Consider the following 14,956-nt stretch of genomic DNA (forward strand, 5'->3'; position numbering starts at 1 on the left):
TGTACCTTCAACAATAAATATCTGTTGACTGATCAAGAAAAAAACTGTGACCATCTCAATGAGGCAAGAGTTTATCTGTTCTGTGTAAGGAACCAATTAGTCTCAGGGCACCTGTGTGGCTCAGTCAGTTAAGCGTCCAGCTCTTAATTTTAACTCAGGTTATGATCGCACAGTTTGTGAGTTTGAGCCCCATGTTGGGCTCTGTACTGATACTGTGGAGCCTACTTGGGATTCTCTGTCTCCCTCTCTCTCTGCCCCTCCCCTACTCACATGTGTGTGTGTGTGCACATGCTCCCTCTCTCTCAAAATAAATGAATTAATTAAAAAGAATCTAACTAGTCTCTATTAACCACTAAACAAAAGTGCTCTAGATACAGATAATTTTTAAATGAATTTCTAAAGCCACACCTGACAAGCACTAACCAGAAAGGTGATAACAAAAGCCAAGTTTTATAGCACTTACTATGTACTGAGCATTTTGTGTGTGCATTTACATGAGTTATTGTACTCAATTCTTGTATGGACTCTATAAGTGAATATACATTTTGCAGGTGAGAATACTGAGGATTATAGAGATTAAGTAATTTGTCCAAGGTCACGAATTACTATTAAATCCAAACAGGATTTGGCCCCAGGCAGTCTGACTCCAAAGATTATGCTTTTAAATACTGTGTTATGCTGTTACCCAAAGTCTGCTAGTTGTTATAAGATATTTTTCCCTTTCTACAGTTAAGCAGCTCCCATTCCCCATCAATCTCTTTTGAAAAGATACTGAGATTTTTAAAACTGTGTTTTGCTAGGAAATCTCTAGCAGTAATGTAAAGGCAATTGTATAAGGAGTTACGAAAGACTGACATAGAGGTTAGCCAACGGTTATTATGCTAGGACAACCACAGCTACAAATACAGTAATTTTCAAATCATGATTTTGAATAAAGAGAATAAAACAATATTCTTAAAGAGTTATTTAATTCTTCTTATCCTTCACCCAGTGCTTATCATTCAGAACAAACAGGAGCTGGGAGAAAAAAAAAAATCCTTTTTCTTTAGAGAGTGTAATACCTTAAAATCCAATTAGCTTAAACCAATTAAAATACTATTTTTAAAGCCAAGGCACTTCCAGGAGGTTGTTGTAACTGTGGGGCATTTTTCAAAATCAGGCGATGATGCAAAGTAATGCCGACATCAGAGTATATTTGTAAACTCCGGAGTTCCACTTGCCTACACGGAATGTCAGCATCTGATCAGAAGTTCTCATCGTGGGGCCCTACATCAGCAGTATCAGCATCACCTGGGAACTTGTTAGAAATGCAGATTCTGGCCCCCACTCCCACACCTACACATACTGAAGCAGAAACCCTGGTTGTGGGGCCCAGCAATCTGTGTCTGGACAAGACTTCCAAATGATTCTGATGCCCACTCAAGCTTGAGAACTACTAATATAGCCACTGTGATACCAAAACAGCCACAACTCAAATTTATGGCTATCATTGTTTTGCTGACCATTCCTCTAGTCAAGTACTAAACAATATCTGCAGCTTACCAGCATTGCTTATCTGTTTTCCCAGACGACAGTTTTTTGCCTGTAAAGAAATTAGATTAAAAAAAAAAAAGTCTTGGTTGAAAGAAAGGCTGATCTTTAGGTGTTAGAATCCGTATTTCACTGTCAATCCTAAACTAGCATGTCTGGGGCTGAAAAGTTTCAGAACCTTTTTAGTTGCATATTACTCTTGGCTTGAAAACTGCCTTTGTTTGCAGTGTTTTTCTATATTTTATAACATTTAGCTTAGCTTCCTTGGACAAAATAAATGGCTTTAAGATGTGAAGTAGACAATAACTTGTCTTAGTAATGACTTAAGGCCTTTCTAACTAGGTGGAAAATAGCACTTACCTAAATAGTAATTGTACTACTGAAATAAAATTTCATTTGCACAGTAGGATTCTGTTTACACTTGCTGTTTTAAGCGGCAAAGAGAATATGAACTGCAAGTCTAGAATCCTGAGAGAGAGATTTTGCCTCTTCTTCCTGATATATGGTGCCCTTTGCGTCCTGTGGTTCATAATCCACTTGGGTCGTGAAACATTGATGAAGGGAAGCCAGTGACAGTAATGGAGTTCTGTTAGGTCAGGCTTCACAGGCAAGACAGATCATATTTCACTGGTAAAAAGTGCCTCTAATAAAAGGAGATGCCTTGGGACAAAAATATTAGTGCTTTCTCTTTCTTCTCATGCCATTCATGGGTCATTTATGACATTATTATATAAATACACAGCTTATTTCTCACCATGTGTCCACATCTTTAAAATTTATTTATTTCATTAATGAGGGAACCAGCAGGAAGACAAAAGAGTTAGTTCCAAAGTAAAGGAACAGAGATGGTTGGGAAAGAAATGCCAGAAAAAGATTTCCAAGTTTGATACAAGATTGGTTAACTTTCTACAAGACAATAAGATCATATCATCTTTGGTGTTAACTTTGTTACCAGGCTATACCATCCTAACGACTTACCAATTTTAAAAATTTACAAACCATCTGCACCTTTATATTTGTAAAGTGACTGAAATGTACTGTGACCCAAGGGTGTCAGATAAGGGTGGTAGCGGGATGAACAGCCATACCCAAAAGATCTGTGTCTGCATCCTAATCTCTGGAACCTGTGATAGTCAATCCCACTTACGTTTTTGGAGCTCTCTCCCCCCAGCCCCGCCTCAGTTATCTGGGTTGAGAGAAAGTAGTAGCTTTCACAAGACCCAGAGAACAAGAGAAGGTGCTTGTTCATGGTGGTCATTGAGCCTGGCCCGCCTGAGAATGAGGCACTGTTGCCCATGCAGATTTGGATGTGTCCTCATCGCCCTCCCTCTTCTGACCACACACACTATTCCAGAGGCCTTACCTCTGTATTGCTAACAGGCCTAGCTCTTTACTAGGTGTTCTGCTAAGGCACCCTGCAGTCATTCCCCTTCCCCAGAATCAGGGCACAGGGCCTTGCTAACACAGACCTCTGCCACTCCAGGCACAGAACCAAAAAATAAGTCCCCTCTCAATTTCCTACAAGTTCCCCTTAGCCTCTTGGATTTATCAAGAAACCTTGACTGAGAACACATAGTGTTCTGGGAGTAGGAAAGAGAAATACCTTTAAGTAATTCATTCACATATTCTCCAACAGCATATCTTCAACAAGTATTTACTGACTGCTTATGGAGCAGCTACTGTTTGTGAGATACCAGGGACGCAGCAGTGAATATATCGAGGAGAAAACATGAATTAAGGTTTCAATAAATTAACCTTCCTTGTTCATTAGTGCGAAACACAGTCTAAGACTGTTATTTATGCATAACAATTTACTTGCGCATAACAATTACATCATTATTGTTTTCAGCCCACCATATTCTTGAGGACTTCTTGGTTGATTCCCTCAACCGTGCATGAACCTCTGAGAGAGTTTTCTGTATTTTGCATCTTTCCAAAATGGCCACTTGAGCACAGCCTCCTGTGAGAGGCAGTATAGTGCAGTAGTTATGAACATGGCTCAGAGCATCAGCCCTACCACTTACTAGCTGTGTGATGTTAGGCAAGTTAATTCACTTTCTGTGCTTCAATTTCATGGAGTTGGTGATAATACCTACTTCACAGGTTATTGAAAAGACAAAGTGAGTTATAGTATCTAAAGGACTTGGGGCAGCATCTGGCATGTAGTGAGCTCTGGTATTACAACTGTGTGATAATAAGGGGGTGGGGGTCCTCTTGAGAACCAGCAATGATGGAGAAAAAAATTAAAAGCAGCTGAGCTATATAGATGGTAAGTGCTCAGTGAAGGGCAACGTTTTGCTGTGGAACAATAGTTTTCATACATGACTGCTTTTCAAAATCACCAAAAGAGCTTTTAAACATTTAGTGCTCAGACCCTACCCCCAGAAATTCTTTAACTGGTCTAGGGTGGGGCCCAGGCCTGTTCAAGTAACCCCCATAGAAGCCAAGGTTGAGCATCTCTAAAGAAGAGTAATCAAACACCTGGGTAAAAGGCAATAAAAGGGTGTAGAGAGCTTCATTCCACAAGCATCCCTCTTCCTGTTCCCCAAGGTCTAGCTGCCTTATCAGGACAGTCCGTCATCCTGCAGTCTGTAGGCATCTTTAGGGTACACATCACTTGTCAGGCCCTAGGCTGGGTACAGGGGAGAACAAAAGTTCGCAGACAAAATCCTACCCTCATGGATCACACAGTGTAGCAGAAAGATAGACAAGAAAATAAGCAATTACATGGAGAAAAAATCACACCCTGAGTTCTCGTGGGGAAAGGTCTGAACAAACCACAATATATACTTTACTAGGAAATCCCTGGGAAAGAATAGAGTGGATCTATAAATACAAAATATGGACACTCTCCAAGATTGTTGAATGAAGAAAAGTAAGCTACAGAATAGCATACCCTTGATGTCGCCAAAATTTTTGTAACACGTTACTGTCTAGGGTACATAAATATATATGCAACCAAAAAGAAGTTCTAGAGGTACACCTCTTATCTTCCATGATTTTGAAAACATTAATTTTTTTCAAAAAGAATGTATTTAGTTTTTGTGAAATTAAAAATTAGCAACATTTAGGGGCACCTGGGTGGCTCAGTCGGTTGGGCGTCCAACTTCGGCTCAGGTCACGATCTCACGGTCCGTGAGTTCGAGCCCCGAGTCGGGCTCTGGACTGATGGCTCAGAGCCTGGAGCCTACTTCCGATTCTGTGTCTCCCTCTCTCTCTCTGCCCCTCCCCCGTTCATGCTCTGTCTCTCTCTGTCCCAAAAATAAATAAACGTTAAAAAAAATTTTAAAAAAATTAGCAACATTTAAAAAATTCCAGCAGATCTTTGTGGGGCTGGAGGCTGGTCTTCTGAATATTTGCATTTAGCTAAGTGAAGATGTCTTTCACAATGTCTGTTAATTGTGACAAACTTGTTGACATTAACAAACATGATTTTATCTAAGTGACTACCACTTAACAGAGCAATGTCCTGAGGATATTGGACATGAGGCAGAGTGTGCCAATAGAGGGAAGGCAAAGGAAAGAGAATTCACCATGAGGATCTGCTGTGTATGTAAGGAAAAAGGTCTAGTAGCACCTTCCATCTCTGCAGCTTAGTTTTACCCGAAGCTAGTCCTAACTAACTGGAAGCCTGAATATCAGTTTTTAGGTCTAGGCTTCTAATGGAGATTCTCCTTCTTAGCTGCATATTAGAATCCTATTGGAAGGCTACTAAAATATCAATGCCTAGAACCATGACCAATGAAAGTAAGATCTTTGGGAGGCTGGGCCTGGGCTTTGGTTTTAACATGACCAAGGCTAAGACCCACTCTTAGAAGAATCATGCATGCAGGCTCATACACATTTTGGTACCATCCAGTTTGGGTAACATCATTCTTGCAAAGTACTCCAAAAATAGCATCCTTTGCAGATGCTTCTTAAACTGTAGGGAAATATGAGAAAAGGAAAAATATTTGTACTTTTGTATTCAGTAATTCCAGTAGTATAACACCATGCGTTTGGTTTATTTCAGGCTCGATTGACCAAAGAACAGCGCTGGGGAAGTGCATTACTTTCCAGAAACCACTCCTTAGAAGAAGAATTTGAAAGGGCAAAAGCAGCAGTGGAGGTAACTTTCTTTTTAAATTATTTTTTCTGTTTCATGTTGCTGGGAGTGGAATTCAAAAACTCAGACTTCAGCAGGATACATATGAAATGAGTCTTACTTTAATGACACGAAGTAACCATGATAATGATTATTAGAATAAGATCTGTTACCAGAGAACTTCTGACTTGGATGACTAATAAATGCTAATTCCTGTGCCAATTCTGTGATAGCTTAACAATCTGTCTGAAGTCCTGGGTCAGAAAGATCTCTGAGCCTCATCTGTGTTCCATGATGAACCTATGCAATGAATTTGCTATGCCTCTGTGAGGCCAAGTTTCATGCTTGATATTTCTGTCTCTCTAGCATCCAGCACAATGTCTGAAAGGCAGAGAAATTCATGTTCCTCCTGAAATATACATTTTTCTAACTGAGTGAGGTAAAAAGCAAGGCTTAGGTATTCTATGAGATATTCTAGCCAGTGGATATCCCATCTTGACTCGAGTCATAAATTTTTACTATTAAGATTGTCCAAAACAATGGCAATGTTGATAAATCAAATGAAATGCTTCATTTGAATATTTATTTCTTTTTTAAAATTGTTCTAATGTTTATTTATTTTTGAGGCAGAGAGCAAGCAGAGGAGGGGCAGAGAGAGAGGAAGACACAGAATCTGAAGCAGGGTCTAGGCTCTGAGCTGTCAGCACAGAGCCTGACGTGGGGCTTAGACTCAGAAAACGTGACAGCATGACCTGAGCTGAAGTTGGACGCTTAACCAACTGAACCACCCAGGCACCCCCCTTTTTTTAGCCTCCTAATAAGAAAAGCATAAACAGAAAGAGGAAGAAAAGGGGAAAGAAGGAAGAGAAGCCCCCAAAGAAGCAACCTTTGCTGTCTTTTTATCAATTTCCTCCCTGGTTGGAATCACAAAGAGTACATTACAGACACCATCTATGATACTCATCAAAGCTTTGCTAGATTGCTATGTAAGAGTGGAGCTTTTCACCAAACCCAAGTATGAATTTTTTAGGATCTCTATTTCCATCAATGATTTGAAATCTTGAAAATTTAAAGTATTCTTGTGATATGGTTCATTTATGTGGCTATCTTACCACTAGGATTTGGATGAAATTATTATACTATGAGCAGTCTTTCAGTAACTCCATACTTGAAGTGCAATTAAATCATATTTGCAGTTTCATATTGAAAGGTTTTATAGTCTAGGAAATAATTCTAGCCATAATTTAATATCATCATTCATCAATAAGAACAACTTTATCTCATCACAATACAATTCACCAAATTTCTTCTTTTAATTTTATCCCTTTTTAGTTTAAAAAAAGTTAATGCATTAGTGTTCTTGAATGTGATCAATTGATATATTTGACTGAGACCAGCTGAGTGCAATCAAATTGTTCAACTCATGGAGCCTGTAACTCAATTTATCTTAAATGTAGATTTTTCCAGACTTAAGAGCTAATTTAAATTCATCTTTTGAATTCCTACTATGTGTAGCACACTGAATTATCACCAAAAAGATGATTTAGAACCATAGAATCTTGGGTCAGTAAAGACATTAGAATTTATCGGGTCCCATTTATAATGAGAAACACAATGGGTTCAACTCAAAAGACCTAATTACAAAATAACATATCAATAAGGAAAAAATTATTCATTTATCCATCTGTGTGTATGTGTACATATATTCATAAAATCATTTCACCTTAGTTTTGGGGAGGCCTTAGTAGTTATCTATCCCAACCAGGCACATGGAACAAAAATCGTTTCTTTTCAAACACACTTAACAAATTATTTATTCAAACATACCCTGTTTCTATTTGAATACTTCAAATTAGGGGCAACTTCTTTTCTAGAAAATATGTTTCTATTTTGGACATTACTAACCATTAAAAAGCTCTTCCATGTATTATGCTGAAATTGGCCTACCAGCAACTTCCATTTCTCTTTCGTCTTGGCTTTGCTCTCTGGAACAAGGCAGAATTAGTTTAATCCCTTCTCTACATGATGTCCACCTGACCCCACAAAGCCTTCTCTTGGCTTCTCCTTGTCTCTCCTGGGAATTGAGAAACTGATGTGTTATTCCAACTTATCACTAATAGCTAAATGACAACATACATTTCATCAACCAATATGGGCTTCAGTTTCCACACTTCTATGGTCCTTTCCAGTTTAGAATCCTTGGAGGCTGTAAGTCACTTCAAGTAGTTATTCATTCACCAAACACTGACTGTCTGCATGTGCTAACTTCTGAACTAGGTATTAGAGATAAAGAAATGAGCCAACCCAGCCTAGCTGTCTAACAGCATGGACCAGAGGACCAACTTGGACAAATCACTTGCTCCGTCAACTTTAGTTTCCTCATCTGTGAGATGAGGGGCTTGGATTTCTAATATACTAAAATCCTATGAGTTTATGGCTTCAAGGGAAATGAATTTGTAAGTAAAGAATTCCCAGCAAATCAGAAAATTGTAAGCAGATTGGCTCATCTGGAAGCCTGGAACTGAGAAGCTTTCTTAGGGAATGAGGGAAGATGTTGCTGATCAGAAGGTATGAACAGGTGTGGAGAAAAAAGGCAGGGGATAGAGGGGAGTATTTCACTAAGCTGATGGTAAATCAGACCTACAAAACTTCACATGTATGTGGACTATTTACTTCCTAACATTATTCTTATCCAAGGGTATAATCTAATTCATGGAGAGGATATGATAAAAGGCATCAAAGTATACGTGATCCAGCCTTTGACCCAGCCACTGAGAATTTATCCTAGAGAAATAAGCGTGAAATTTTACAATAATTTTTTAAATAGTGAAAATTTGGAATCAGCTTAAGTGTCCCAGAATAGAGAATTAGCTAAATTATATCTCTATAGTAAAATCCTGTGTAACCATTAAAAACTACATTACGGAAAATATTTAAGATCATGTAAAAATGTCCAGTGATGATTGGAATAATAATGTATTTTACTGACAGTTTTACAATATGATCCCAACTTTGTAAAATGAAAATGGCATAATGCCTAACATGTTAAAGTGCATACGGTGTGCCAGTCAGGAGAATTATATGGATGATCTCGTTTAATCCTCATAGTAGTCTTATGAAGAAGGTATCATTACTATTCCCGTTTTGCAGATGAGAAAACTGAGGTTTAAAGAGATTTCAGACATTTCTATAGCATTTTATAAGCAATTACGATCGATTGAAAAATGAGTAACACTCATTTAGCAAGTTTCTAAGCCATGGTTTTCACCCAGACTCCAGGGCCCATATTCTGAATTACTGCAATTTATAAGCATAAAGAGAATCTGTTAACAGCAGTTATATTGGCAGGCTGGGTTTGGAGTGATCTTACTTCTTCCATTAGCTTATCTGTATTTTCCAAATGTTCCATCTTAAACATGTATTATGTTGGTAATCAAGGGAAAACTGGTAAGTTGTAGACAGCATGAGATTCTTAAAAGAACGAAAAGTGCCTCGTTCTTCATTGCAAAACAAATAAAGAAAGGTGCTGTGGATTGGCTTTATTAGAGATGGTTCTCACACTAGTAAGACATAGGAAAATCATGCCTGGAGCAAGCTGAATTTTTCCGAAGTCTCTATCTTATATTTTTATATCATCTGTTTCTCTGTTTCCAATATTCCTTCTATTTCATGTTTTATTCCATCTTTAAACCCTATTTTTCTGTCGCCATCCTAGCTCTTGACCTGATACCGGTGCCCTTTCCAGCTCCTTCTGCTCCTCAGTCCCCTGATGAGCCTCAGGGGCTTCCCTCTGTTCCTCTCACACGACAACCTCATTGCCCTGCTCTGTCTTCTGACAGACAGAGGAACCCACTCCCCCCAGATCTTCATGTGGCAGTTTTCTTCTTGTCATCCAGATTTTAGCTTGAGTGCCAATGCCTCAGAAAAGCTGAACCTGACCACCCAATTGCTATCACAGAGCCTAGAGTTTTGTTTTTCATCCTTATATTTATCACTGGGTCTTTTCTTGTTTGTTTCTGTCAGTTTGTTGTCTGTCTTTTTACTTTAAAATGTAACCTCCATGAGAAAGGGGAACTTGTCTCTTATTTACCACTCTACCCTGATGTCTAGAACAATATCTGGTACCTAGTAGGTATTCAGTAAATACTTGTTGAATTAATGGCTGGCTGGCTGATTGTTAATCACCTAATGTGGTCAGCACTTCCTTCTCTCTGTTGTTGCATGTAAAGTACCATATCACCTCCTAATATAATTCAGTATTTACATTTTCATTGCTGATTGGAGACAAACAATTCTGTCTATGGCATATAGATTTCGGCCAAGGCTATGCTGAAGTGTCTTGTGTGGTTGTCCTCATCTCAACATCAGTCAGTGAGACACATTTATAACAATGCAGGTAGCACTGACCAGTCCTTGCCATGAGTAATATTAGGCATGTTTTATATTTTACATGGTACGAACTGGTTTTTGCTTCCACAGCATGATACATGACATTGTACAAATCAAATAATGTTTGAGCTAAAATGCTCAAAAATAGTCTCTTCTACTAGAGAAAAGACATCTAATGCCACATGCACATTTATTGCATATCTTAAATGAGCTGGGAATCTGTTTATGTGCAAAGGCTGACATTGCTTAGGCTCAAGCTGAACTGTTAAATCAAGTAAGGCTTTGTACGGTGGAGGGGAAGGATGCTTTTGCCTCTATATCTTCCATTTTATTGAAAAATCACCAAAACTTCATCTCTGTTCAAAAGTGTTGTAATTTTAGGACATAGAACCAAATATTCATATTCTAGACTTTTTTTTTAATTTATTTTTTTTATTTTTTTTTCAATATATGAAATTTATTGTCAAATTGGTTTCCATACAACACCCAGTGCTCATCCCAAAAGGTGCCCTCCTCAATACCCATCACCCACCCTCCCCTCCCTCCCACCCCCCATCAACCCTCAGTTTGTTCTCAGTTTTTAACAGTCTCTTATGCTTTGGCTCTCTCCCACTCTAACCTCTTTTTTTTTTTTTCTTCCCCTCCCCCATGGGTTTCTGCCAAGTTTCTCAGGATCCACCTAAGAGTGAAGCCATATGGTATCTGTCCTTCTCTGTATGGCTTATTTCACTTAGCATCACACTCTCCAGTTCCATCCACGTTGCTACAAAACGCCATATTTCATTCTTTCTCATTGCCATGTAGTATTCCATTGTGTATATAAACCACAATTTCTTTATCCATTCATCAGTTGATGGACATTTAGGCTCTTTCCATAATTTGGCTATTGTTGAGAGTGCTGCTATAAACATTGGGGTACAAGTGCCCCTCATATTCTAAACTTTAAAAGAAAAATCTTCCCTGAACAAGAAGGGAAAGTAACTTACTTTCCTCTTGGATTTTCTTTCTAGCCAGCATCTAGCTAACACACTGTCAGCTACAATGGGTCTCTAGGAAGGATGCACAAGGAGTCTCAGAAGTGAGAAGCAGGGAAGGAGCCCTGGGAGCTCAATGAGGCCTGAAGCTGCCTCCCAGGAATGGAGATCCCTAGTGGGAACTGTGTTGCATCTGTGGAGGAGAGAGAAGTCACGTGGGCAGTCAGCACACTTGCAACCACACATGAAAAGTATATCCTTATCCCTATTTAGCAGGGAAGGAAATAGCCAGCATCTGGTAGTATTGTATTTTGCTGGTTAGTCTCTCTAGGTGCCCTAGCCTTCAAATTAACTGGATTTAGTAACAAATTCGTTCTTAGTAACAAATTAAGCTCCTTCTATAGGCCAGGCACTATGCTGGGTGCTAAGAATACAAAATTGAATAAGACAGCCTCTGCCCTTAAAGAGCTGGAAGAATCACAGATATATGCACACAGCTCAGGGGATCACTCAAGTATAGCTTATCACATGATGTTGCTACTATGGGTTTACATGGCCACCTCCACACTACGCTTTGACTTCTTCCAGGCAGGACCATGTTGCATCCTTCTTTATGCCCTCAGCACCTTTCAGAGAGTCTGGTGCAGAGCTAGGCCCTACAAATTTTTGCTGGATGCATAAAGGAACAAATTAGCAATTGATTCCTCAAATGCATGTATTTCATCCAAGCATCTCTTCATTAGTGGGTGCTTAAGAAATGTCACAAACCTACTAACAGAAGATGAACTTTGTATCCCTGGAATCAAAGTCACATTTCACTTGGTCCCAATACTGTCATAATGCTTACTGTACACGTTTTAATCAATGTTTTCACAGCTCTAATTTTACCCAGAGGGAGGGATCCTTGTGAGCAGATTTTGAAAAAGAATAATGACATGTGTGAATAAGGAAAAATGAAGATGCACAGACAAAAGGAATATAGTGGTCAGAAGCAAGAAAAAGAACAGGAAGCGTAATTTTAAATCCTCTTGGCTAATTAATTGAGTCTACTAAAACCTTTAAATTCTAGAAATCTGATTTCTCCTCAGGCCCAATTCTCCTGTTGAGCCTCACTTGTGATATTGCATGTGGTAGTTTAAAATGTCCACAAATTCTTTGACATTCCCTTCAAAACATGGAGCTTAGTTCTCCTTCTCTTGAGTGTGGGCTGGGCTTAGTGATTCACTTTTCATAAATAGAATAAAGTCAAAGCCATGGTGTGTGACTTTGAAGATTAGGTCATACAAGCTACTGTAGCCTCGTTCTCGCTTGCTCTCTCTCTCTTTCTCTCTCTGCTCACTTGCTCTGGAGGAAATCCAGCTGCCATGTCATGAGAACCCTTGGCAGTTGAGAAGCAAAGCATTCTACCAACAGTCAGGGAGGACCTGATGCCTCCTTTCAACAGCCACGTGTGTGAGCCATCTTTGAAGTGGATCTCCCCAAACCCCATTAAGCTTTTAGATGACTGCAGTCCCAGCCAACAGCCTAATCCCAACCTCAGGAGAGACCCCAAGTAAGAGTCACCCAGCTAAGCTACTCCCAAAGTCCTGACTCCCTCAGAAGCCGTATGACATAGTAAATGTTTGTTTGTTTAAGTTGCTACATGTTGGGTCAATTTACTAAGCAAATAATTATTGTGTTGTTCTACTCTTCCAAGCCCCATTCTATTTCATACTCTTCCTCATCTCCATTCCCAATCCATTTCAGTACTTCAAAAATGGAAAGATTACCCTTATAGAATAGAAAGAAGGTATTCATTCACCCTAGAATGCAGTCTTTCAAACCACCCCCTCCCATTTATTCTGGTTCTCAATTTATCTTCTCTGATCCCCAAGGGAGTATGAACAAAGACCGTTTAGTGACAGTCCACGTTCCTTAGGGACATATTCATCCCTTCACCATGGATCTGGTCAGGGTCTTGCCTTTTCTTCTTCACAGTGTCTACACATCTCTTCATGACAAGTCTCATTTTTTCCATTTCTATGTCCTATCACAAAGGACATGGCCCTCAAGATAACTTCCCTTCAGGCATCAGGCTAACTTTCCTTCTAGCAGAGCTTTATGAGAAATCACAGGCAAATTGGTAATTAGTGTTAACACTAATGAACATGGATAGTAAAAGAATTCCTTTTTCTAGAAATATGGGTGACCTTCTTTATCTCTCCATATTCAAAACAACCCAACAGTTAAATCCAGTTCTAGTGACATAAGCTAAAAAGTTCTTTCCATATAGAAATTTTGTTTTCACCTGAAGTTATTCTGTGCATATCTACCATGGATCTGATAGGAATCTCAGAAATAGTAAAAGATTGAAGGAAATTGGAGACCATCCTCCAACTGTTTTGATTAATATAAGATTATGTAAAACACTACTGACTTGGGTGTACTCCTACCATGACAATTATCTGCCTTTATCACCCCCTCATATTTCCTTTTGCTTTCTATGACAGTGTCACCTCTTTGAAGAATGTAGAAGAGATTAATGGATTAAACATTACTTAAATCATTCTGACTTAGATTCAATATCCAAAAAGGAGAAAATCTTTTGAAAATATCTGAAAACATTCTTTGGGCAATATTGAAGGAATCTTGAGATTAACTACCAGGATACAGATATCCCAAAGCTTATAATGTCATGTTAGTGAACATGCTTCCCATGTCAACTTGTAGATAGATTACATAAAGATTAGATGTATTCTGCAAACTTGGGATACTGTGCATTGGGAAGCTGGCAAAAGTTCCTTTTTTCTCATATTGATTCATTTTCCTTTCATTTTACACAAACAAATTTCCAAAATAATATGAAGCATAGAGAAGAATTATTGCAGAATAACTTGTGATAAACCCTCATAGGTGATATGGATGAAAGTATAAAGAGGTATAAGATGGTCTTAAATAAATGTATGGGCAGATGATCTATTTAAAGGAAGAGGGTTATTTAGAGTCTGCCTGTATTTTTTTAAAGTCAGTGCTATGGATGGTTATCATATTCTTCCACTGTGTAAATGCTAAAGTAATAAAATCTTTAACTTGACCCATTCTAACAAAACCTCAATTATCCATGGATTGGTCTTCTAGACCATCATATTTGTATACTAGCTTCAGACCAAAAAGTAGCTTGGATATAAGCTCCAGACCAAAAAAGACCTTAACTCCAAATCAGAGAAATATAGGATCTGCATTCTGGACATGATCTAATCAAGAGACATTTACTAAGTGAATTGGTGCAAAAGAAGGTGAACATGAAAAGATACACACTCCATCTGAGCCAGCCTTGAGCGGTTACAGACTGTTCTGTGCCCTGTGCATTGACTAAACCTGGACAATAATTTTTATCCCTTCCTCTTCAAAGAGATTCTCTAAAGATCGGTCAGACTGTAGTTGAAAGTAATTTAAACCATTTGTTGGAAGATTCTGTACACAGGAATCACATGTTAAACTCATCTGGAAAAGGTGAGATAGCATATAATGTACATGGGAAAAGTCTCAAATTAGACGTGGATCCTGGTTCTACCCATGCCAGTATCTTACCATTTGGGCCTCAGCTTTCTCATCAGTAAAATGAGAGGTTTGAATTAGATTGTGTTTTATGTAGTTGGTCTATAAGATTAGGTGGAAAATGGATGAGCATTTTAATAATTATGCATTTATTTTAACATATATTAGAAAAATATAACTAGAACTTCAAACTGACGACTTTGTGGACATAATTTAGACAAGGATAGAGTAGACTTCACCTATTTAAATAAAAGAACTGTATCAATTACAACATACATTAAGTAAATAAGATAGAATATGGAAATGATAAATTGTAGTTAGGATCAAATGACTCAAGTTTCAGAAACACTGGGATTGATGATTGTGAGACCCGGTATTAGTTAGGGTAACACTAGCAGCCATACAATATTCCTCAAAATGCAATTGCTCAAACAAAATAGTT

The 14,956-nt window shown here is 38.5% G+C and overlaps 1 protein-coding gene across 12 annotated transcripts in view; it reads left to right on the top strand.

Annotated features, from left to right (window-relative positions):
* Positions 1-14,956, top strand: part of PEX5L (peroxisomal biogenesis factor 5 like) — a 228,092-nt gene that overhangs the window by 153,893 nt on the left and 59,243 nt on the right. For all 12 annotated transcript variants that reach the window (XM_019463248.2, XM_019463250.2, XM_053903615.1 and 9 more), the window contains one exon: positions 5,543-5,638. In XM_019463248.2, the coding sequence (XP_019318793.1) occupies positions 5,543-5,638 (96 nt within the window). The remainder of the gene's footprint in view (positions 1-5,542; positions 5,639-14,956) is intronic.

Source organism: Panthera pardus, unplaced genomic scaffold (assembly GCF_024362965.1).
Source record: "Panthera pardus isolate Hobbes unplaced genomic scaffold, ASM2436296v1 HiC_scaffold_16, whole genome shotgun sequence".
NCBI lineage: Eukaryota > Metazoa > Chordata > Mammalia > Carnivora > Felidae > Panthera > Panthera pardus.